Source organism: Vitis riparia, chromosome 10 (assembly GCF_004353265.1).
Source record: "Vitis riparia cultivar Riparia Gloire de Montpellier isolate 1030 chromosome 10, EGFV_Vit.rip_1.0, whole genome shotgun sequence".
Taxonomy (NCBI): Eukaryota; Viridiplantae; Streptophyta; class Magnoliopsida; order Vitales; family Vitaceae; genus Vitis; species Vitis riparia.
In genome coordinates, this window is record NC_048440.1 from 20,016,847 (window position 1) to 20,041,556 (window position 24,710).

Sequence of the window (24,710 nt, forward strand, 5' to 3'; positions counted from 1 at the left end):
TTTCAGAATCCGAATGGATGATACTCGATAAAACATTCTGGAAATAGAAAATTTTTGACGTGACCTAGAGGCCAGGTCAGAACATGTGGGCCGCCACGTCAGTAACAAGAAAAGTCAGATTCGTTACTGCTGCTGTTACCACGTCTTTTATGAAGACTAACGCTATCATTTTCACCCCAATCTTGCCATTTTTTTTTAGGACGTAGTAAACTTTCTTTCACCTTCAATCCAGGATGTAAGAGTCTGTTTTGAGGGACAGGATTACTAAATTTCATGAAGTTAAAAAGATTATAACAGTCTCGAAATTATAAATAAACAAACAAATAAGTCTTGCGGTTGGGATTGAATCCTCGTCCCTTGAAACAGTGCACAGGCTTGGTTTCAAATTTTGATTCTATTACATGAGGCTCAATTTTCTCTGTAACCAAACAGAAAGTTAAAGGAAAATGAAGAGGGGCGGACAAAACATGAGGACTGCTGTAAGTTGGAATTGAGGAAAGTGAGCAGAGGAATCATGAAAATGGAGATGAAGAAAGGAATGACTGAATGTGAAGCAGGGCTGGTGATGCCCTGCTTTTCTTGTCCCCCATGTAAAGCAAAGCAGAAACAATGGTGGAATAAAGGCAAACTATAAACCTCTATGTGCTTATAAATAGAGAAATTCCTCTTTAACTTGTCCCTACTTCTCTTCAGAGCACTTTCTAAGGTGCTTATAACTAGAAAATTTCCTCATAGCTGGTCCCTTTCTACTCATCAGATCTCTTTTTCAACTCTGAAAAAATGTCTAGATTGGAAAAACTACACAAAGACCTGGGCCCAATCCTGTGTATCTTGATCATGGTTTTGGACATAGTAGCAGGGATACTTGCCATTGAAGCTGAAAAGGCTCAGCACAAGGTAGTTTGATGCTTTTCCCTGTATCGAAAAGACCAAAAACTATGGGCTTGGATGCTTCTATTAATGAGTTTTTTAACTGATGTTGAACAGGTGACACATGCAAGGCTGTGGATATTTGAGTGCAGAAGCCCAAGCCACAAATCTTACAACCTGGGGTTGGCTGCATTAATACTTCTGATACTGGGGCATGTCATTGCTAACCTGCTTGGTGGATGCATATACATAAGGTCCAAGAAAGAACTAGAAGAAGCAACAGCAAACAAGAAGCTTGCAGTGGGTTCCCTCATTTTTGCATGGTAAGTTTTCAGGGTGGGTTTTTTCAGGCAGATGATTTCTTCTTGGGCATTCTTTCATTTAGATGTTGAATGTTTCAGGATTATATTAGCAGTAGCATTCTCGTGTCTGATCATAGGGACAACGGCAAACTCAAAACCGAAGAAATCTTGCACGATACTTCACACCCATTTTCTGTCCATAGGAGGGATTCTGTGTTTCATTCATGCACTGTTTTCCGTTGCTTATTATGTGTCAGCCGCCGCAGTTGCTCGAGAAGAAAGGAAGCAGCACCACCCTCAAGCCGCACCTGCTCAAGTGTAGCCCCATTTTTTTGTGCCCGTCTATGTAGCCTGGTACAGATTTCAGCATGGCCATCGTTTCCTTTGCTGCCATGTTCCATGTGAAAGTAAATGTTTTGGCTTTTTAAAGTCAATAGTATTGGTTTCGGAATTGCTTGAAGCTGAGCTTACAAGAATTGGAATTTCAACCAGATCCCTTATAGATGGGATTTAGAATACAACAATTCACGCACTAAAGGAAAAATAAAAGCAGGAAAATCCTGATTCTTCAAAATTTTCCATCCTAACCAGGCCTTTAATGAACATTGTTGGTCCATAGGCATTTTTTATCAGAGGGATTTTTTTTATCCCCTTACATTTTCTAGGAAACCAAACATCCCAGTCACGGACAAATAGCAATAACAGTAGCACAAACAAATTGATGCTAAATTTGGAAGAAAATTACCAATTCTTTCGTTGATTGATTGAAGTAGTACATCAGCTTAAGCTATTTTCACCGATCTACACAGGCAAGAATGAAACCCTAATCCCAAAAAGAAGGGGAAAAAAAAAACCAAAGAGACACTTAAAATCAAATGCGAACTCCTAACTACTGCTCCTATGTTCTCGTTTTGTACTTCATGAGAATCGATTGGCTCAGTTATCATCATCAGCTGCTGCACCGCCTTTGGAAGAACTAGATTTCTTGGGCAACAAGAGATTGTGAATGTTGGGCATCACACCGCCGTTGGCAATAGTGACCGACCCGAGCAATTTGCTGAGCTCTTCGTCGTTTCTCACCGCCAGTTGAATATGGCGAGGCACAATACGGGTTTTCTTGTTGTCTCTCGCTGCGTTCCCAGCCAATTCCAGTACCTGTAAGCCAATTATTCGAATTGAGCAACTCAACACTTTGACATCATCAAGAAAACCTAATAGTGCTACAATAAACTACAGAAAAATGACAGAAAACCAGAAATCTAGGTCAAAAGGCTAAGATGCGCAACAAAGATTGAAAGATTCGTCTCTCTCCTTCCTCGGTTTTTTCAGCCACAAAACAGGAGTTCATACGAGCGAACAAAGAAACCGCCTGAGAAATCTCAGAGAGAAACATCAAACATACCTCGGCAGCAAGATACTCGAGGACGGCTGCAAGATAGACCGGAGCGCCGGCGCCGACGCGCTCGGCGTACTTGCCAGCTTTGAGGAAGCGGGCGATACGACCAACGGGGAATTGGAGACCGGCCTTGCTACTCCGGGAAGTGGCCTTTTTGGCAGCGCCAGCGCCCAACGATTTTCCTCTTCCAGCCATAGTTGTTTCAGGGTATGTGAGTTGCGATCCTTGGAAAAAAGGAGAGAAAGGATTAGGTGTTTCGATGGAAAGTGTACTGTGGAGACCTTTATTATATAGGCGCATCGGTGAAGTATCAGCCAATCAAGTAGAGTCACGCGGATCGCAATCTCTGTCCGTCGATTTCAACGCGTTGGATGGCTGGATGTGACTGTGATTTAGCGCACTGCGCATAGGGGTTTGGGGAGGCGGGAAATAAAGATTTTTTTACGGGGATGAAAAGACAAAATTATCCTTATCCGATGTTTTCGGCGAAGATAGTTGAGAGCATGTAATGGGCCCACAGCAGCGCTGAAGAGAGCCATAAATAGGAACCATTCCCATAATTAGTAGGGTTAGAATGGAGCTTAAAGTTGAGATTTTTTTTTTATTATTATTTTTTTTTTCAACCAAGTAATATTTAAAAATATTGGATATTATAGAAACATAATAAACAATAATACCTGCTAATTCATTGTCATGACGGGGTTGATTTCTCATTTTTCTAAGGATTAGAATTCAACGCACAAAGTGGAGTAGTACGACCCCTGGTTAAAATAAAATATTTTAAAAAAAAGGGATGTTTGAGCAAAAGTAATATATTTAAAAAATAAAATGATATAATAGATGCCCTACCAAATTAATACATCTCAAATTTAAAGTCTTATAACTTGAATTTATATTCAAAACATTTTTATCATATGGGTGAGAGGGACGGAGGGAGGTATTCTGCCTCTCCTCCCTTCCGTGGAGAGATATATCCAGACTTTTTTGAAAAGTGAAAACAACCCTCGTTAGTTAGCCCGAATATGTTTGATAATGATTTTAAAATATTTTTAATGTTTAAAAATTTGTATTTTTTATATTATAAATTATAAAAATACTTCCTAAAATCATTATCAAACGCATTTTTAATAAATTTTACCCATACACAAACCAGACTTGGTATCATGTTGAACAAAAGCGTTGCATTCATAATGTATATATATCATGCTCTTTAACTACAATTACGGAGATAGTAGGGTTACGATCACATTCTTCATGAGAAATATTTAGTTAAAAGAACATCGAAGAAGCTCCCGAAAATTCTTCAAAATCCTTGCCAAAATAGCAACCAATTATTTCTTCAACTGTTTAGCCCTAACCATTTTAGGGTTTGGGGTGGTAGGTGAGTTTTGTTACTCATAAATTCCAAATGAAAGAACAAAATTGCATGAGTCCCTGGAAGTCAAAAAGGGAACAAGATAAAAAGAACCAAAATTAGCTTGACTATCAACTGCCCTTCCTCTTTCAACCAAATCAGTTTCACTTCCCATTCAGGGGAGTGCATTAACCCCACATCAAAAGAATAAATTCCAATAACAATTATCTGAAGTGAAAACACAGCAAGACATTACAAATTCGTCGAAGTCATCCAGATCCAGCAGCTGCCTGTTATCCAGCTAATCATAGTGCATGGAAAAAAAATTTGAATGTAAAACCATCCAAGAGCCCTATGAAACCCTTACATTATCAATTCCTCTACTAAATTCGGCAACCTGTAAATTGAGGCATTGATGGGTAATAGCTCCAGATAATGGGAAATCTTGCTTGCTATTCTTGAAAAGGAGTTCGGCCAAAAAATGGGTTGGATTGACTAAATACTGCATTACTACAACAAAATTTCCCATGCTAATTAATGGCATCCCTCACGCTTTTTTCAAAACTCTAAAGGTAAAGCTATAAGACATCGGGACCCCTTTCTCCTTATTTATTTGTATGGAAGCACTTAGTTGTCTCTTGGTGGGGGCAAGAGAGAGTGATTATTTGATGGGATTCAAGCCAAGGGAAGGGATGGCAAAGGGGGTGAAGGTCTCCTATCTATTGTTTGCAGATGATATGCTTGTTTTTTGTGAAACTTTGCAAGATCAAATTTCTCATTTACGATGGCTGCTCATGTGGCTATCTTGAAGCTGCAAAAAAAAAAAAAAAAAAAAAAAAAAAAAACCAACCTATAAAAAATGCAAATCGGTCCCAATTGGGGTGGCTGCTTATGTGTGTCCCTCCACTCTTTGTAAGCCTTAACCTCATCAAGGGAGGCTAGAGTTGCAAACGTTTGAGACACTTTAGATCAGCTTGAAGAGAGGTGGCCTTGGCAAACAAATGTTCCTATCATCCCATGTAAAAAAGGGAAGTGGAATCACATCCTCCTTTATCGTGCCACAGCGGGGGTGCAATGACAATTGTTCTTCTCTTTATTCGACACTGTTTAGGATCTACCTTTGAGGTAAGGAGACTTTTAAATTGGCATAACTAATCTGTGGGAAGAAAAGAACAAGAAGGTATATTGAGCCACTCCTTAGCGCATTTTTCAGATAATTTAAAAGGAAAAGAATTGAAAAGAGTTCAAAAACAAGGAGCAGCCTATTCAATCTTTGAAGTGCTCATTCCAAAAGAACATTTTTTTGTCATGGGTTGGGATGTACATAGAATGTGGTTCAATGCCCTTAATTGATTCTGTAGATTGTGTAGTATCTTGTTGAGGGATGGAGAAGTTTTTTATGTTCTCTCTTTTCTAGCACAGACTTGGTACCTGTTGTATACATCCCTTATGTACTTTGGTGTACAGTTTCCTTGATGCTATATAGATATACTCATTCTGCTTACTCATCAAAAAATAAAAAATATATATTCAATAATGCATAGTGCAATTAGGTCCTAATGAACCACAATCTTAAGATAACCAGGAATGGAAATCTTATAATAAAATGCAAAGGGAAATGGCTTTGCACACTTCAGAAGAAAGCAGTACACCACTACCAAAATTCAAGCTAGTGATGAAAACACACTACTGAACCTACCAACAGTTTTGAGGTCACAAGCAAGACTGTGGAAGCAAGAAGAAACCTAGCTGGTCAAACAGATTGATTATTATAATCCCCTCTGAAACAATAACAAAATATATCAAATGAGAAGAAGAGAGAACTTCAGAAAAAAATATTCCAACTGCAGAAGCAGAGATCAGATTACCAAACAATGCTTATAACACCTTTAACCAAAGAAAGACAGTAAATTCAAACAGGACAATGGATAGATGCTCTCTATGCAAATTGCCACTAATAGAAAAATACATCTCTGCAATTTCCATTGGATGTCCACTGATGTAACCTGCATTTTTTCCTTTTTTTTAAGACAATATGAATACAACAATGTATATATTTCTTTTAATTTTTCATTTTTTTGATAAGAGAGAAACCTTCCATGGCTAACCCCTTAGGACTCTCCATGGGACCCAAACCTTAAGAGTGTTGACCATGCCCACTAGCACCGGGTAATCCACGGCATTCAACAAGTGGACAGAACCAAGCTTGGGATTGTGGGCCTCTACCACACTTTCCAGTATTCACCCAATCAAACTAGGCACCATGAAGGGCTCCTAATTTGTTTTTCTTGCTCATTGTCTCATCACTATCATATTTTCTAATGATAATCTATGTCTACCATAACATATTTACTTGCCAAAAAGAATCCCTGAAATATTAGTCCTCACATGCATCTCAAGCAAAAATAATGCCCACTGATTTAATGGAACATTTGAAACCAAATAGAACATAGTGGCAGCAAGGAATCATGAAACCAGACCCAAGTAATTGAAAACTCTCAAAATGCAGAACAGGACACAAATACACACACACACACACCCCTGCAACAACAAAAGCATCAATGTGGAAGGTGTGGCTAACAATTGGAACTAATAAAATGTAAGAACAAAAATATCATTATAAAGAAACAAACAGCATCAGTACGTAAAGCCAAGTCTTCAAAAGCAAGCAAATGTTACCTCCATAAGATAACAGTACCATAACATGAAACCATTTAGACAGATTCAGAAAATGGAACTGAGGAGATACTAAATCACTGTGAAACATAAACATGTTACCAATTACCTAAATTATTACTTCCAGTTTCCACCACTCGACATCATTGCAGACAACCGTGATTACCTTTATCAGAAATCTACTGATGCTTTGCTCTATAAGCTTGCATGGACACTCTTGCCTCCATCTGGATCAGGTCAAGCTTCTTCATGTATAACTGAAACTCTTCATCTTCCAACTCTTTCCACTTCTCCTTTAACTCTGCCTTCACAGGCTCAGACAGCAGCCCCAGACCTATCTCAATAGCCCGATCCATACTAGAGGACATACCAACGGATTCATTTATCCGGGTAAAATCACTAACGACCAATGAGTATTTTTTAGGGGGCTCTGACTTTGGCTCGTTTTCCAACTTCACTGCTTCCTTATCATCACCATTAATTACAGAGAGCACCTCTACGTCTTCTACTTTTACAGCCTTGTTAGGTTTCTGATTCTTCCTAGCTTTCCCATTAGCCTTATTGCTCTGTTGAACTCCTACACTATTCCCTTCACCACCCCAGATCTTTTTCGACAATTCAAAGGCTCTTTGCTCATGGGGCTTCTGGAATGTGGGGTCTTCGCCCAATTTAGCCCTAGAAACGTTGTTGCTATATTTCTTCTTCAGCCGGCGGGCTTTATCGGTCAATTGTACCCTGGAAAAATCGCCATGGAGAGTGTTTTTGACGAAATCATAAAACTCATTCATATCTCCATTCGGATACGGAACAGAGCCATTCTTGGCCGAATAATCGATCATACCCTTCAAGATGCCAAGCTCATCTTCTTCGCTCCATATCCTCTGGAACATCTGCTTCTTCGAGTCGTCTCCAGTCTTCTTTCCATCTTCTTCCTCCTCCGCCTCCGCCTCCGGCTCCTTCTTCTTTGCCCTCTTCGACTCCTTCCTCTCGAGCCCGATCTCGCCCGGGCGCTTCGAGTTCGATGGTTTAACAGGACTTGATTTCACAGGACTAGGAGTGACAGACACTCCGGGTTTGGATCTTGCCTTCTTCGATTTTGGAGTTTCCTCCATGGGCTTTGTTGCAATTGGCTTTATAGTTGGGTCCGCACCGCGGGAGGAACGACGGCTTTTGGGCGGCGAATCGGATTCCGACTCGGATTCCGATCCATCCTCTTCATCTTCAGAGGAAGATTGAGGGGTAGACTTAGCAGGAGTAGTGGCTACAAGCTTGTTAGAAGACGCCTTCTTGTCAACGGCAGGAGGAGGAGTAAGAACGGTAGATTTGTTTTCTTCCCCTTCCTCCTCTTCTTCAGACGACTCTTCAGGTGACGATTCCTCCTCCTCTTCCTCCTCCTCTTCGTTCTCTTCGTTCTCCTCGTTCTCTTCTTCTTCTTCGGAGGTCGAAGAAGGCGCCGGAGGATCCTCTGCCGGGGGTGGACGCTTCGGTGCCATAGAACAAGAAAATCAAAATAGAGAGATTTAGGGTTTCTGGGCTATGGTGTCCAGTGTCCTTACTGAAGACATCTGTCTATATATACTATATAGAGTGAAGCGGAGATGACCTGTCCAGGACTCAAGAATTTCAGTTAGGGGCAGTTTCGGAAATTTTTACGTAGCTAAGTCCATGCCCGTTGCGTTGCCGAATAAAATCAAACTTTGTTATCCTTGGTTCTGTTTGGTTTTGAGAAAAATAATCTCCTGAGAAAAAGTTTCATGAGGAAAACAAATAAAATTCACTTCATATTAGGAAAATACTAATTACCTATATGGTATCATACCCAACTTTAATTACCTATCTAGATCATTAAACACATAAAAAGATAAATAAATTATAAGTATTGTGACTATCATATCACCACCGTTTGGGTCATAGCTTGATAACACAGGGCCAAGTAAGTTTGTCAGTCTGGTTTAAGGGTATCAAACAAACACAAAACCAACATGAATACGTCGTCTGATAAGTATTAATTGTAATAGACATTAAGTATCTTGATTGACACAATTATTATGAAAGGTTCATCAAGACGTGACGACTGTTATTCAGTAGTAATCATTGACACTAAAAATAGTAACGCGCAATCAAATGTACTATTAAGACACAAAGACGGTAAAAATAAATAGTCAGTTTTTTATCATAAGAAAAATATTCTATCACTTTTCCAAAAAAACTTATCCAAACATTCCTTTGTGTAAGGCTAAATCACGATCTAGGATTCAAAGGCTAGCTGGGCTATCCTTGTTAGTTGTGCATCAACAAGTATAAATAAATAAAATTAAAGTAAAAAAAAAATTAAGTAAAAAATTGATAAAAACATTTTGAAACAAATGAAATTATTTTCATATTGAAAAAAAATAGACTTAGGTGAGTATACAGTTTTTTTAATTAATTATTATTTTTATAATGATATTTAGGTTAGATGATTAGTTGTCTTAATAATTACATTATGTTTGGTAAAATCAAAATTCACCCCATTTTTTTTTTTTTTTTTGTATGCAGATATATGTGGATATGATGACATTTATTAAATTTATAATAAAGAAATAAAAAACACAAAATTCTTTAATTGAAGTTTCTAAATTTATTACAATAAAAAAATAGAAAGAACATAATTTTTAATTGATTGATGGGTCAAAAGGACTTCATGGGTCTATATAGGTATTGTGTACAAGTTTTAATTTAACTTAAAATGAACAATATTAAGTCATTATATACGGTGTCAAAACTAGTATCAATCTCAATGCAAAACTTTCTCTCACATTTTAATTTAATGCTTTCCATGAGAGACGATTATAATATATTATATTAGTTAGATTAATAAGTTCATGACAACCATGTAAATATTATCCATTCTAGGTTTACAAAGTTCCTCACGACTTTAAAATACATAAAGTTGAGAGGACTTAATATATGTGGAACATTGAAAACTTTTTTCTCTATCCAATATGCAATATCATAATCACCACCTAATATTTATATAACGTCTTTGTCATATTTTATAAGATTGTGAAGCCAAATAAACATACATCTCTTACAAAGCCAAAGAAACATTCATATTAAGGTTGAGAATCAACTATGGAACCCTTATTATTGATTAATTGAATTAAAAATTAAAAATTATTTTTTAATTGAATTAAGTTTATTTTATATTCATATTTTATTATGATTTATTCACATTAGGTTTTTTTTAACCCTTATTAAATAATTAATTATTCTAATCTAAAAATAATTGAACACATTAAAGCTAATCCTAAAAGACAACACCTTGGAATACTACAAAGTCATGACAACCTTATCTCTAATTTTTTTTTTTTTTTGCTAAGGTTATCATGTATTTATCTTGTAGTAATTTAATTACAACATAGATTTGTGGTGACCTTCCCTTATGTAGACACAATGGTCACATTTTTTCCTATGAGATTATGAAGACAAATAGACAAATACCTTTCATAAGGTAAAATCCCGGTGTGGAGGTTTGTTTAACTTCATAAGAGGTATTTGTTTGTTTTACTTCATAAAAGATGTTTGTTTGTAGATCACGATAGGTGTGAAGGTTTTCCACGTAAAATTGTTTATTTTGTATGGATTCTATTGTCTATTCATAATATCCTACACTACTTAATTGTTTCAATAAGACTTAATTTTCATTTTTCAATTCATATATTATAATCTTTAAAAAACACTCATTCGATCATCTTTTAAGTGTTATCATATTAAAACATATGTTTTTTCAAATTGTTTCCAATAACAAAATTCTATTTGAAAATTTAAATACAAAAAAATAATTTTCTTGCTTATTTTCCATAAAAAAAAAATACCATACACTTATATGCAAAGAAAAAGTTCTCAAAATATTTTTTTATTGTTGCTCAAAAAAGGTGTGCAAAATAACTAAAAACACCTTAAATTTGATAGGGAAAAAAATACTTGTTTTTAAGACAAACTTTGAAAAAAAAAAGTTTAAATGTAGGCTTTTTTTTCTAAAATAAAAAATAAAAAAAAAATAGAAAATTGATTTTAAGAAGAGTCCCCAAATAGGTTGTAAATCTCCCTTGTTCTTTATGTTAACTTGTTGATAGATGCATTGAAAGATTCCCAAGTATCCACCATGCCAATGACATGCTTCTTTAAGTTTTGGGTAGAGAAAAAGTTCTATAGTTACAATAGATGAAATGAGCCGCATTAAAACTAAGTTAATTAGACCCTGAGCAAAAAAATTAATAAACCAATTGCCAATGCAAGAAGCCATGTTCATTGAACATTTAAGATAAAGCCCATTGGATCGACTTGTCATTTTAAAAATTTTCCCCATTCTCCCAAGGTTTTGTTGCAATTTATATCTAGTTACACCCATGGGAAATTCTAGGGCATCGGTACCCATCAATAATACAATTCAAGTCATTAAAAGCGAACGATAAAATCTAGGTATTAAAAATATATAGTAAAATTCAAATAATTGGAATATGATATAAATAGACGAGACTAAGGTAAAAATAATTAGAACAAGTACAAATAAATAAAATCAAAGCACAAGACAACGTGACCTAAAATATATGTATGAGTCGTGTGACACAATCTGATTGTTTCCACATTTTATTTTGGTATATATCAAATCGGTATTGTGACAAGACCCTATACTCATACTTTAATCTAAGGTTAAACTTCTTGAGCTTGCACGTGATTTAATAAAAATGTGCAGTGACTATCATATTATATCATATCAAGTTACCATTTGATCGATATCTTATTCGGCTATTTCTTTAGTGAATGTTCGAATAATCAGCTTGTTGACTTAATATAACTTAATTAAGCATATAACAAAATAATTTATTATTGTAATTTAAAGTTTAAATTGACATTGGTAAATCAATTTAATGAATTAATATAAGTTAATAATTTAAGTATAATTTAATTTAAAATTAATTTAAATTATTAAATAATAAATATTATGTTTTGTCAAATACCATTTTATATAATAGTCTCGGGATTCAATTTTTAATTAATAAATGTCCGTCATGCACTGCTTTTTCAAATAAGAGTTTTACAATTTCTAATATAATTTATTTATGTGATCGAATAATTGGAACTGGAAAAGTGCCAAAATATGTTTTTATTTTTAACAAAAATACTTTTAAATAAAAATAATTTTTAACTATAATTTTTAAACCGAAAACAATAAAATCAATATGGTAAATTCAAGCACATTTGTCTGTCCATCTAAGTTCATTTGTTACCCACACATTTTCAAAATTTCCTTATGAGAAATTTACTTTAAAGGTTGAACATGAATGAAAAAGGATACTTGAGACTCGGGCCGTTGCAAAGCTGGACTTGGTATATATTTGAATATTTCTTCATCGTTTACAGCCCAGAACCCAAAGTGTCAGATTCTCTGAGACTGCTTTGCGTGCTGTTCTCTCCTTTGGCATCCACGTATGGATTCTTCTCCCGCTATCTCTCTCTCTCCCGCTCCCTCCCTCTCTCTCTCTCTCTCTCTCTCTCTATTCTCTTTCACTTTCTTCGATTTCTTTTCTGGCTTTCATTTTCTGTTTTTTTCGGGGATCGGATGAGAAAAGAATGCAGGAAATTGGAAAGTAAGATCTTTTCTTGAAAAAGATATTTTCTAGCAAGAAAAAGAGAAACTAAGATATTTTCTTGAAAATTTTGATCCAAACTCGGACAAAATCCCCGATAAAGAAAGGAAAATGTTTTAGAAGAGATTGCATTTGTTACGAGCCTATAACAACTTCCATAGTGGAATGGTGTTTGAGCTTTAAACTAATTTTCCTTCTCCCCATTTCTCAGCAACCAAATGAACAGGCAAGAGCATATTTTCCTCAGCACATTATTCTTTGGTAGAGATTTGGGGTTAGTTTCCTAAATTTCTTCTTGCAGATGCTCGATTTTATCTTGTTTCTCCTTTTAGTGTTATTTGTGTTATTCACTGGTTCGTGCTGTTTAATCTTTTACTTCTCCTTGTCTCTAATAAACTCAGTGAAATTGTCATCGTACTCAAATTCTTTGAAAGCCTAGAAGTGTGGTTGGTTCTTGGGGAAAAATATCAGAGAAAGAAAATAGAAATTGGAAAGCAATTAATCTTGACATTGTTGATCTTTTTAATACATCTTGCAAGAAAAAGAGAAACTAGGATCTTTTCTTGAAAACTAAAATCTTTTCTCGAAAATTTTGATCCACACGGGGTCAAAAGTCCCAGAAAAAAAAAAAAAAAGAATTTTAGTAGTGGAATGGTATTTGAACTTTAAATCTAATTTTCTTCTTTGCAGATTCTTGATTTTATTTTGTTTCACCTTTCAGTGCTATTTGTTTTATTCACTGGTTCATGCTGTTTAATCTTTTACTTCTCTTATATGTAATAAATTCAATGAAATTTGCATCCTCCTCAAATTCTTTAACACCCTAGAAGTGTGTTTGATTCTTGAAAGATTTGAAGGAAAAATGTAAGAGAAAGAAGAGTAGAAGGAAAAGAAAAAATGAAAAAGAATAAAAAAAAATTTAAAGTCATTAAATTATTTTTATAAGTTAATCAATTGCATTTTGCCTATCTTTAATATGAAAATATGTAAATTTTTAACTAATTTTTTTAATTATATTTGATTTTTTTATATATTTTTTGCAATGAAACAAAACATGAAAAAATTATTGTCTTTTGCATTTTTTATTTTTATTTTTAGTTTTTTTCAAGAATTAAATATGGCTTAGAAGTGCAAAACATTAAGATTATGTTTGATTTTTGAAAGTTTTGATAGAAAATATAAGGGAAAGTAGAAGAAAAGGAAAAAACAAAAACAAAAAAAATTAAAAAATAGATTTAACACGCTACTTTAAAAGTATTTCATTTATTTTAAAAAATAAGTTTGTTTAATATATTTTTTTCTTAGTATTTTCCCAAACTAAACAGAACTTAAAATTATCTTTGTTTTAGAACCAATGTTCCTTCGCATGCCCATCAACTTACTACACTTTGCAAGTTGCCTGCTCATCAAACATTTGATTTCATGTTGTTCCAACTTAGATTGTCACGATTCCTTGAGCTTTGAGCACAATCATAAATTATAAATCTTCACAGAGAAAATTAAGAAATATGGCCGCTAAATGTGAAGAAAGGAGGAAACTGAAGATCCCTGGTAATGATGACAACTGTGTTCCCGTTGGAGAACCACTCTTACCCCAAGGCATCATCGTTAAGATCCTGAGACGGATGCCAGTAAAGCATTTGCTGAGGATGTGGTGTGTGTGCAAGCAATGGAATGATTTAATTTTAGACCGTTATTGCATGGAAAAGCATATGAACCTCGCTAATAGTTGTTATATATATATATATATAATAACTATTAAAGTGGGCAACTTATATGCTTTTGGATGAAATAGCGGTTTTGAATTATATTAGTCCATTGCTTGCATACACATCTTACCCTCATCAAAGACTATACTGCTATTCGACTTAGGATTTCAACTATGGTATCTGGGGGTTAATGTGGTTTTCTAACTGGTGCACAGTTATCATCTTCACCAGGACTCTTCGACTCTTTCCTCTCTTCACATCCAGGCTATATTTCCTAATTTCCTTTGTGAAGATTTACATAGTTTATTTTTTATTGTGCTCAAAGCTCAAGGAGCTGTGATAATATGGGTTGGAACAATATGAGATGAGATGTTTAATGAGGTGGCAACCTACAAAGTATAGTGAATTGATGAGAATGCCTGTTATTGTTTGAATGAACACTGGTTCTAAAACAAAAATAGTTTTATGTTATGTTTACCAGCGAAAATACTATGAAAAAAATAATTTAACCTTAAATCTAGTTTTTTTTTTCTTTTCCTTTTACTTTCTCTCACATTTTCTATCAAATGTTTCAAAAATCAAATATAGTCTTAGGCGGTGTTTGTTTTTTGACTGAATAGAAAAAACCAAAATATTTGACTTTTTCTATTTACTTAAAAATGATCTATTGATATCAACCAACATAACTAAAGTAAACTTGTTATCAATAAGTTCAATTTAGTTATATTGGTTAATATCAACAAATGACTTTTAGTTGAATAGAAAAAACAAAATATTTTGGTTTTTTCTATTTTGCCAAAAAACAAACATCACCTTAATGTTTTAGGCTTTTAGGCTATATTTGGTTCCAAAAAATTCTAAAAAAAAAGAAGGAAATGCTAAGGACCATGGTTTTCCTGGGTTGGTTTCATTGTCGAAAATACAAAAAAACAAAATAAAATTTAAATATAATTAAAAATAGTTAGAAGTTTATGTATTTTCAAATTCTTTAATCTTATATAAAAGAGATGAAAGTTAACTGGTGAATGGATATCCTTTTTGAGTGGGCTGGCTCCTTTTGGTGGGTTTGAGAGCTAGAGAAAGAAGAGAACAGAGAAGTGAAAGAGGGGAACTGGCAGCGGGCATTCTGATTTTCTGGTGAGTTTTTGAGGATCCCATAGATTGGGAAGTTTGAGAGAGGTTTTAGGGAGGAAAGAGGCCAAAAAAGGAGAAGAGGAGCTGGTGGGTCTTGTTCAAGCTGGAGGAAGAGAGGACTTGCTTACAGCTGAACCAACATTGCTGGTAAGGAGCACCCTCAGGTATGACTGCCATGGCTCCTCTGTTCTTTTTCATTGTCATATAATTTCTTTCTCTTTTCTTGCTATATCTGGGGATTACTTGTTTTTATTGGATTTCTGAGTTGTTCATAGATGAGTTATAGTTGATTTAGCTTGATTTCGTTGGTTTTGGCTCGAAAATAATCTGATTCTGTTTTAGCTTCATATTATGCCTTGGTGATCTCATATTTCCATTCTTTTCTTTTAAATTTGGTCTTGGTTTCTGTCCAGCTGCCCTTTAAGCACATGGATTATTGATGAAATGGTGCTTGGTTTAAAGGGCCTGTTTTGTTTTGTTTTGTTTTTTTGTTAACCACACCTTTTGTTCTACTCTCTGTTTCTGGGAGATGAGTTTGGGAGACTGTGTGAGGGGATGATTGTTAGTGATATGGCTGGTGGGGTGCTATCAGTGGTAGTGGCAGTCATTGCTCTACCATGAAGAACGAGCAGTCAGTGGTGCCTTAACAAAAGTTCAGACCGAGAAAGAAATGACATTAGGAGATGCACTTCCTATGAACCAGGTCAAAGATACAGCTCTTGCTTCTATTGAGGAACTCAAGAATCTGGCAGGTGATGCTGATATCAAGGGTCTAGATGCTGTTCTTGACAAGGCTGTGCATCCAAAGCATGGAAAAAGGGTGAAAGATAGGTGTATCAGAGAAGGGTGTTACTGGTTCCAGAGAGTTTGTTGGGAGATTCTGGTTTGGGGTGGACTTGCTCAATTGTGCCATTTTGACCGCTATTGATGCTGTGTTAGTCCACTTTTTGCCATCCTCCTGAAAAATGGCAAAGGGCTGAATTACTTCATACTTTTGAACGAAGACAAGTTGCTCCAGTGCTGTCATCACAATGCCCATAAGCTGTGGTGTGTTTCAAGTCTTCCTATGATAATGGTGCCTTCTTCTTTCATTTTAGAGTGCATGGATGGTGGATCTCTTTTATATTTTCTGAAAAAGATTAGAAGAGCTATATCCTGCTGTCATCTGTAATCTGGTGCTCTTGTTGGATCACATCTGTTGGATCCTGTTCAGAGGTTGGTTTCTGGTGGCTGTGATGATGTTGTGAAGGTGTGGAAGCTATATAATGGGAATTTGAAGATAGATTGTTTCCCTGTGTGGTTCAACTGAAGAGTTCTTGTGTGATCTTGAGCAGAAGGAAGAACACATTGATATGTTGAATGATCGGTTAAAGCCCATAGTCTTTTCCATGGCAAGGCTAGACCGAGTGAAAAACATAACTGGGATGGTTGAGTGCTGTGCTAAGAATGCCAAAACAGGTTTCTCCATTTCTGTTTGGCTGCTGACAGCTGGAGCAGTTTTGCTTTCGAGAGAAGGAAGGCCATGTATACGGATAAACCTCCCGAAGGAAAGCACTCTACAAAAGGATTTGGCAAGAAGAAACCTCGGAAATCAGAATACATCAATTGAAGGTCTAGATATGGAGGATAAGAGCAATATCCAGATTCCATCCTTCACTTCAATTGTGGTTCCATCTTCATTGGATGATCAAGAGGAAAATGATTTTGCATTCCAACCTTCTGTTCTGAGCCAACAGTTCTCCAGTTGAAAGCTCCTGTTAAAGTATTTGGCGATTTTCGTAGATGATCTGGCAATTTGATGCGTCTATTTGATGAATATGGATCCCCATTCAGCTTCAGGCCAAGTGCTCTACAGATTCTAGGTGGAAACTGCACTAGGAGTGACTGAGATCCTTCTCTCATCTCTGATTTTCTCATTCCAGAGCATATCAATGGACGATCAAACTCCCTCATCAGCAACCTGGCTGAAGAGTAGTCTTCCAGTTATTGAAAATAGAATGCATAATGACATGCCAAAACAACCTTGTAAGGAGGAGATCATTGAAAGAATCGCGGGGTTCTTTAGGCATCAGATAATGGACCATTGCCAGTGCGAGTTCTTCTACAAGTTGTGGCTGGAAGTGGAGATGAGGATGATGAAGTTTGAGCACAGTGAAGCTAATGTTAATTACTCACTGAGTCTGCATTCTGGTGGTGGTTATGGTGGTTCCAGAACAATGCCCTTTTACCTTTATGTGATGTGCACAATTTCATTTACACAGGCCTAAATTGATATGAGTGAGCTTGATGAGGATTCTGATGGCCTCCTTCAACCTCATGAAGTGGCGTGACCTCTCATTTTTGTAACTTGGAATATGGTAAAGATGATTGGAAGAGATGGCTCAGCCCTTTGCCACTCTCCTGAATGCTAGTGGCTTGGAGACCATATTAGCTAATGCTCACTTGGTCAAAGATTTGCAGCAGAAAGCTGTTTACTTGGCCCAAGGAGTATTGTACCCAGATGTGATTGAGTCTTGCCCACCACCTGGAAGCTGCAGGAGCTTTTCTGGCATGGAGATGGAATGGAAGCTACACCAAATCTTTCAGTTAGGGGCTTCTCGTTGTGAAAGAAATGATGTGGACATTGAAACCTGAAGTTTGTTTAAAAGGGCCTCAACTTGAGAACTTTGATATGAGTGGCTTATCTCTCCAATAGAAATTGTGAGAGTCGCAGTAAGGATCTACTTCTGGAACTCACTCTCACTGGCTTTAAAGTTCACTTGGATGCCAGACTATGCAGAATTCCAAGGGAGCTTCCAGAGCAGAAAGACCTAAGTGGGTTGATGATGTAGCTGATATTCCAATGGAAAAGGGAACTGGAATCTCAGCTCGAAATCAAGAACTGCTGGTCGCAAATCATAGTCACAACCAAGCAGACAAGTCAAGCTCAAGGCTGGATTGTTTTGGAGCAAGTGAGAACAGAGCTGACAAGCCATGGGGCTCATGCAGACATGACTCATTTCCTTTCAACTGGTTCCAGAATGATCCAAAACTGAAAAAAATGGAAAGAAGCAACAGAGTTTTATGAATTTGTAAGAGTAGATAAATCTAGAAAGGAGCAGACAAACAATGAAAAAGTTTTGGTGATCTTGAGAAAGCTGGAATTGAAAATTGTGATATGGCTGGAAGTGGACATCTCAGAAGAAATTCCCTGCCGATCAGTTGGCCCAAATGATCCTGAACTCAAAGAACAAATAATTCAACACATGGCTACTGCCCTAGCAAATGCACCACCTGATCAGAAGAGGGCATTACTGTTTCAATTGATGGAGCTGAATTCAGGAGAGAGAAGCTCTTTGCTGCTGCTACCACTTCTGCCTCTACCTCCAGCATTGACATCTGCCACTTTTCCTTACCATGTCTCATGATCTGGACAGTCCTTTACAAACTCAGATGGCAGTTGCAACCAGCAAAGGAACCAGTTATTATTACTCTGAAAAATAATAGAATGGGAAGAGAACCTTATACAAGAAGATGTGTTTTGTTCAAACTGAAACTGGCATTATGTTGGGCATGGAGTTAGCCAAGAGTGACAAGGCACATACAATGAAGAAGAGATTGCAGCTTGCCCTCGATATCCCAACTGAGGAAAGCTCATTAACACATTGGGATCTGCACTTGTTCTGGCTGCTCAACTTGGTGATCAGTTTTATGGTGATACTGTGAAGAACCTAACTGAAACAGTGGAGGATTGTCTCATGATTTAAAAATTTGGATCAGATCAGAAATATTGCTCGTCCTGTCAATGTATCAGATCAGGGGGCTTCTCCATGATCTACTGTGGCAGATCCTGATAAAGATATTGAAAGTTGGGGAGGTGTTCAGTGTTGCAGGTTTAATGGCTTTAGGTACTGCCATAGATCAAGGAGAGACTTCAAATTTCCATTTTCAAAAATTCCTAAAGATGATCTAGCCTTGGGGTTCTTCACTTGGAGATGGGTTCTCACCCTCAGATTCGACCACATGTTCTCACCTCCTGTCTTCCTCGGAATGTTGGCTCACCTGGCTACATAACTCATGGTCTGTACTTACAGAACACAAATCCCTTTGATTAAGGTTGCAAGAGGATAGAATTTCTGGCACTTTGCTGAAGCCATTCGCAAACCAGTATGCACACAGCTGTTATTATTTGTGGAAGGACTGGATGTGTTAGGACCACTCAAGTTCCTCAGTTCTTGTTACGAAGCTGATTTAGGCCCGAGGCAGGCAGCATGCTCACGTGGAGGAGTCTGATGAGTCTGGACTTACTGGTGACTATACCTTCACACCCCTCTTTCCGCTAGTGTGGGGGTTTCCAAATGACAACTGAATAAGGGAATGGAGCGAATGAGTATGGCCTAAGATCTTGCTTCAAACACCCATAATCTCTACTAGTTTACCAGCACAGATGCTACCGTCAACCAAGAAGTCAAATGAGACGCTGATTTCAAATGGTAAAGGAACTGTGCTTGCGAAATCAGCTATTGGAAATGTGAAACAGAAACCCTTGGAATATGATCAGAATCAACAAGTTGCTTAAAGACCTCGATGACCTTGCTGGTACCATTTCTGATGAGCACTGTTCTGGTGATGACACCATGCACAACTGGAAATAATACCAATGACTGCTAGTGCTCCATAGAACAGTATGATTCATGGAACAAGGCAAGTTCAGGGAGATCCAGAAAGAATGAAAAGGCAATTCAGAACCCCGCTTTTCTTAGAAGTCTTGCTCAGAAAATTGGACCAATGGATTTTTCAGCATATAATAAGAAAAGGCGATTGCCTCAAGTTGATCACTTGCAACCAGTCTACTCATCGGAGGCCATAAGTATGCAGGAAATGTGTTCATTTCTGGATCAAACATTGATGGAAAAAGTCAGTAGGCACTGGTATGGGCTATTTTTCTTTGAGCAACAGGTGGAGAAGTTTATGCAACTCCAGGACATATCCACAATGGCAGGCCAAGGTGCACAATTCAGTGAATCTGATTGGTAAGGTTCTTATCCTCCAGCTCAGTTTCAGCAGTCTTCTGATAGCAAGTGCTGGGTTGTCACTGTCATCACCCAAGACGCCAATGCTGCTTCTCATTCTCCGGCTCTATGAATTCCATTAATATCTGAAGGTGATTTGGCCTATATCGCTGCATGTCGTATGAAGGAAATGACTGTCTGTACAGCTGGGCAAGTGATTTCTGACCCACCTCCACTTGATATAAATCTGGGCCTACCTTCTAATGTTGAAATTTCTGGAGCCTTTCATCTTCAGACGCTGGGTTGAAGTGGGTCATGCCATTTCATCAACGCAAATCCTGTTGCCTGCCAAAAGAGAATTCGTTCCTCGTGTCATTAAAAAATATACTCTTGTCCTTGGTGAAATTCTTGGGAACGTGATTAGTCTGCCAGCAGAATTTTTGGGGGAGATACAATTCAACACTCTCAAACTGGAACCAGAGATAATGGCAGTACTACAACTTCGATCACACCAGCAAGCTCAATCCCTGAACCCAGCAATGCATTAGCCGTTGTCCTAGTATCTCTTGTATCAGTTAAGACTATGGGAAGAAGCAAGACAGCTGAGCTTCTAAAGAATGTCTCAGAGCTCAATGAAGCTATTATTCGTTCAAAGCTGGTTGCTATTGAAACAGAGAAATAGAACTCTGCCGTCCTATATGAAAAGAAGCAGAGTTACAGTTAGTAACAACAACTTGGGCTCAAACACAGGAATATCTAGAAGAGTTGAGGAAACAAGCAGAGATAGTGCAGTTTCTGGAAAGTGAACTCCTGGCTAAATTGGTATTCATTTAAACACTCTGCAATCTGTCACCATCATCCTCCTGATGCTCCTCTTTTATTTGTGTGAATTTACACTTTTTAAATTAGGTTTTCAAAACCTTTTTGCCGTACAAATTCATCCTTGGACTTTTTCAGGTCTCTAAAATCCTTTCTTTAATAAACTTGTTGCCATATTTGGTTCAGGCATTTTTTTCTTTGGTTTTTAATAGTTTTCATGATTTTTAATAAGCATGAATTAATTTTATGGTTCAAAAAATAATGAAATTTATAAAATTAATTCATGCAAAAATAAATTGGGCCTTAGTGGGAGCCCAACATCCCAGATATTTTCTTTGAAAATGACTCAATGAAGTGCATGCTCGATTTTGATTTGTTTTGTGATGCATGTGAGATATTTTACACTTATCATTTTGTACTAATCTTGTCTCTCATGATAGCACTCAACTTGCTACTAAGGTACACCTCGAACCTATCTTGCTTGTTCATTCTTTATTATCATGATTCTCACTTCCCGGTATCCATTGATTAGTCGATTAATTATCACACTTACCTTAGCTTTATTAGTAGAGACTTGATTTTAGGGCTTAGAGGGATGTTATGGTTTATTATTGTACCTTCCTGATAGGATACTTGACCCCTAGACTCAACTCGATTTTCACAAATTTGTTTTTCCTTTCTAGGAGTCACACTTATGGTTTTTTTATTTTTTTCCTTTAAAAATAAAACAAAATAAGTAGTCACTCCAAATTTTCAAAAAAAAAAAAAAAATTCACAAATAAAAAAGGAGTCATGTCATCGAGTGGGACACATGTGAAAAATGCGGATTCATGATAATATTTATTAATAAGTGGTTTAAGTTTATTTTAAATTAAACTATTCTCAAGTTATTAACATATATCAAATCATTAAATTGATCTACCCATGTTAATTTTAACTTTAAATTACTTTGTTGCATACTTAATATGTTTAATCACTTAATTAAGTTATATTAAGCCAATAAACCGATTTATCGAACATCCTCTAAATAAATATATTGATAAGATATCAGTTAAAAGGTAACTTAACATGAAATAATATGATAGTCGCTACGCATATTTATTAAGTCATATGCAAGATAGGGTCTGCCACAGTACCTATTTGATATATATCAAAATAAAATATAGGAGCAACCGGATTATGTCACACTTATAATTTTAGGTCTCATTGCTTTGTACTTTGATTTTATTTATTTATACTTAATCCCCAATTGTGTATATTTGTATCATATTTCAAAGATTTAGATTTCACTATATATTTTTTATACTTAAATTTTATCATACACTTTTAGTTTATATTTTGCATAATTTTAGTTAATTTTATTCTTTCAATTTATTTGTTGCATATATTGTGTAGTTTTAGTTTATTTTTTATTTTATTTTTTTTATGTAAATAAAATAGAATCTGAATCTTTTTAGAGAGCTGAATATTTTTTTTTGGCTTATGTATATTAATAGTCTATAAAAACCCATTTTTTAGTATATGAATCTTGAAAAGCTTTTTTTTCCTTTTTTGTTGAAACCTAACTTCTTTTTTTCTCTTAAAAAAATAAAATAAAATTTGAACCCCTTCTTTAAACCTTTCTTCCAAAAAACTAAATCCAAAATCCTTCTTCTTCTTCTTTTTTCCCCTTTTTTCTCCTCAAAAATAAATCCAATTTTTTTTCCTTAAAAATAAATCAGATTTTTCTTTTCCTAAAAAAATATATTTGTTTTTTTCTCTTCCTTTTTTTTTGTGAAAAATAAATAAATTTCTTTCTCTCAAAAATAAATTTGAAACATTTTTTTAAAATAATAATAAAACTAAACTTTAAAAAAAAATATTTTTTTGAATAAAATTAAAATCTTGTTTTTAGAATAACAAACTGAGATTTTTATTTCTTTAATTACTTAAAATCTTTTTGTATACATAAATAAAAAAACTCTTTCTTTTTATTCCCTCTTTTGTTCAAAATAAAATTGGAAAACATTTTTGGGAAATATTTTTTTTAATAAAAATATAAAATTTTCCTTTTAAATAAAATAGGGAAATCATCTTTAAAATAAACTTAAAGAAAGTTTAAATAAAATATTCTCTGATGTATTTTTTTAAATAAACTTGATAACAAATTTGATTTTTTTTTTAATAAAATTGAAATCACTATTTTTAAAATAAATTGCAAAGATGGTTACACGTAAAATTGAAAAACTTTCTTTTTCTTAAACAAAATAAAAATAAAATCCTTTTTAACAAATCTTTCCTAATAAAAATCAAGTAGAAGTAAGGTCTTTTTCCATAAACTTCCTAAAGAAATCAAATAGAATCAACTTGGGTGAAATGAAAATTGATTTGGGATTTTTCTTAGAAAAAAATAGGAAAATAATTTATTTAAATAATTTATAAAAATCCCAAATTGGTAAAAGTCCTTTTCATCAAATTTGTAAAGATTTTTGTTCTAAATAAAATTTTAAAGGTCATTTTTCTTAAATAAAATTAGGATTAGAATGATTTTTTTTTTATATATAAATAAAATGTAAAAGTGTTTTTTAATAGAGTTAAGTAAATTTGTTTTTGGATAAAATTGTTGAAATCTTCTTTTAAAATAGGAAAAATTCTTTTTTCTTGAATGAAAGTTGTAAAAAAGTTTGTAGGAAAGTTATTGTGTTATATAAATCTATAAGAATTTCACTTTTTCTGTAAAATTCCTTTTTAAAAATAAATTTGAATTGAAATATCTTTTGCTAAATGAATATGTAAAAATATATTTCCTTAATAAAAATTGCAAAATCATATATTTTTTTTAAAATAAAATTTTAATTGAAATGTTCTTTTGAAATGTATATGGTTTTTATTTATTTATTTATTTATTTATTTATTTAAATCTAAGTCAAATTCCTTTTAGATAAACTTGAAAGAAAAAATAAAAATAAATCAAAATTTTTAGATAAACTTGTAAATAAAAATTAATTTTTAATAAAAGTCAAGAAAAATTCCCTATCCTTTGATAAAATTGTGAAAGATATTTTTCTTTACTAAATAATTTGTAAGCATCTTCTTTTTTTAATAATAAAAGTAAACAAAAATTCTTTCCTATTAAACAAAATTGTAAAAATGCATATTTCAGTTTTTTTTAAAAAAGAAAACAAAAGTCAAATTGAAATACTTTTTGTGAGTGAATTTATGAAAATATTTCTTTTACAAATTTGGATAAAATTCTTTCCTAACGTTTTTTTAATAAATTTGAAACCTTTAAAAAAAGTAATACGGTAGAAATCTCTTTTTATAGAATCAATGATCCTTTTTTTTAAGTCCTACTAAAATTGAAAAGCTTTTCCTTGAATCAAACAAAGATAATTTTTTTTAATAAATCTTTTATATATATACATAGAATCAAGTAATAAATTATTTTTGGTAAATAAAAAAGGATTGAAGCATTTTTGTAAAAATTCATTTTCTTATTAAAAAATATTTTTATTAATAAAATTAAATTAAATTTTAATCAATTCGTAAATAAAATTGTAAAAATTTATTCATTTGGTAACAAAGAAAATAAAAATCATTTTCTTGTAAATAAAATTTTAATTCATTTTTTAAATGATTTTTTAATAAATTATTTTAACAGGTGTAAATAACCTTCTTAAAAATAAAAATTGAATATAAATAAAATTGAATGAAATCACTTGTTGAAAATAAATTAAAACTCTTTTTTTTTTTTTTTCAAATAAACTGTTTTTGAAATTTGTTGAAAATATGTTTAATCTTTGAAATAATTAAACTTTTCTTCCAATTAACCGAAAGAAATCAGCTT

At 34.4% G+C, this 24,710-nt stretch overlaps 3 protein-coding genes across 3 annotated transcripts; 1 reads left to right on the plus strand and 2 right to left on the minus strand.

The window, feature by feature from the left end:
* Positions 1-715: 715 nt before the first annotated feature.
* On the plus strand, positions 716-1,660 carry LOC117923732. The gene is made up of 3 exons (XM_034842163.1): positions 716-897; positions 988-1,193; positions 1,272-1,660. Exons 1-3 carry the CDS (start codon positions 781-783, stop codon positions 1,492-1,494), a joined length of 546 nt encoding a protein of 181 aa, XP_034698054.1. The 5' UTR covers positions 716-780; the 3' UTR covers positions 1,495-1,660.
* A 230-nt stretch (positions 1,661-1,890) lies between these two features.
* Positions 1,891-2,830, minus strand: LOC117923733 (probable histone H2A.3). Its single transcript, XM_034842164.1, has 2 exons — positions 2,575-2,830; positions 1,891-2,327 (listed from the first exon to the last, which is right to left on the minus strand). Exons 1-2 carry the CDS (start codon positions 2,761-2,763, stop codon positions 2,109-2,111), a joined length of 408 nt encoding a protein of 135 aa, XP_034698055.1. The 5' UTR covers positions 2,764-2,830; the 3' UTR covers positions 1,891-2,108.
* A 3,675-nt stretch (positions 2,831-6,505) lies between these two features.
* Positions 6,506-8,145, minus strand: LOC117923729 (STOREKEEPER protein-like). Its single transcript, XM_034842160.1, has one exon. The coding sequence runs from the start codon at positions 8,089-8,091 to the stop codon at positions 6,778-6,780; it is 1,314 nt and encodes a 437-aa protein (XP_034698051.1). The 5' UTR covers positions 8,092-8,145; the 3' UTR covers positions 6,506-6,777.
* Between the last annotated feature and the right edge of the window lie 16,565 nt (positions 8,146-24,710).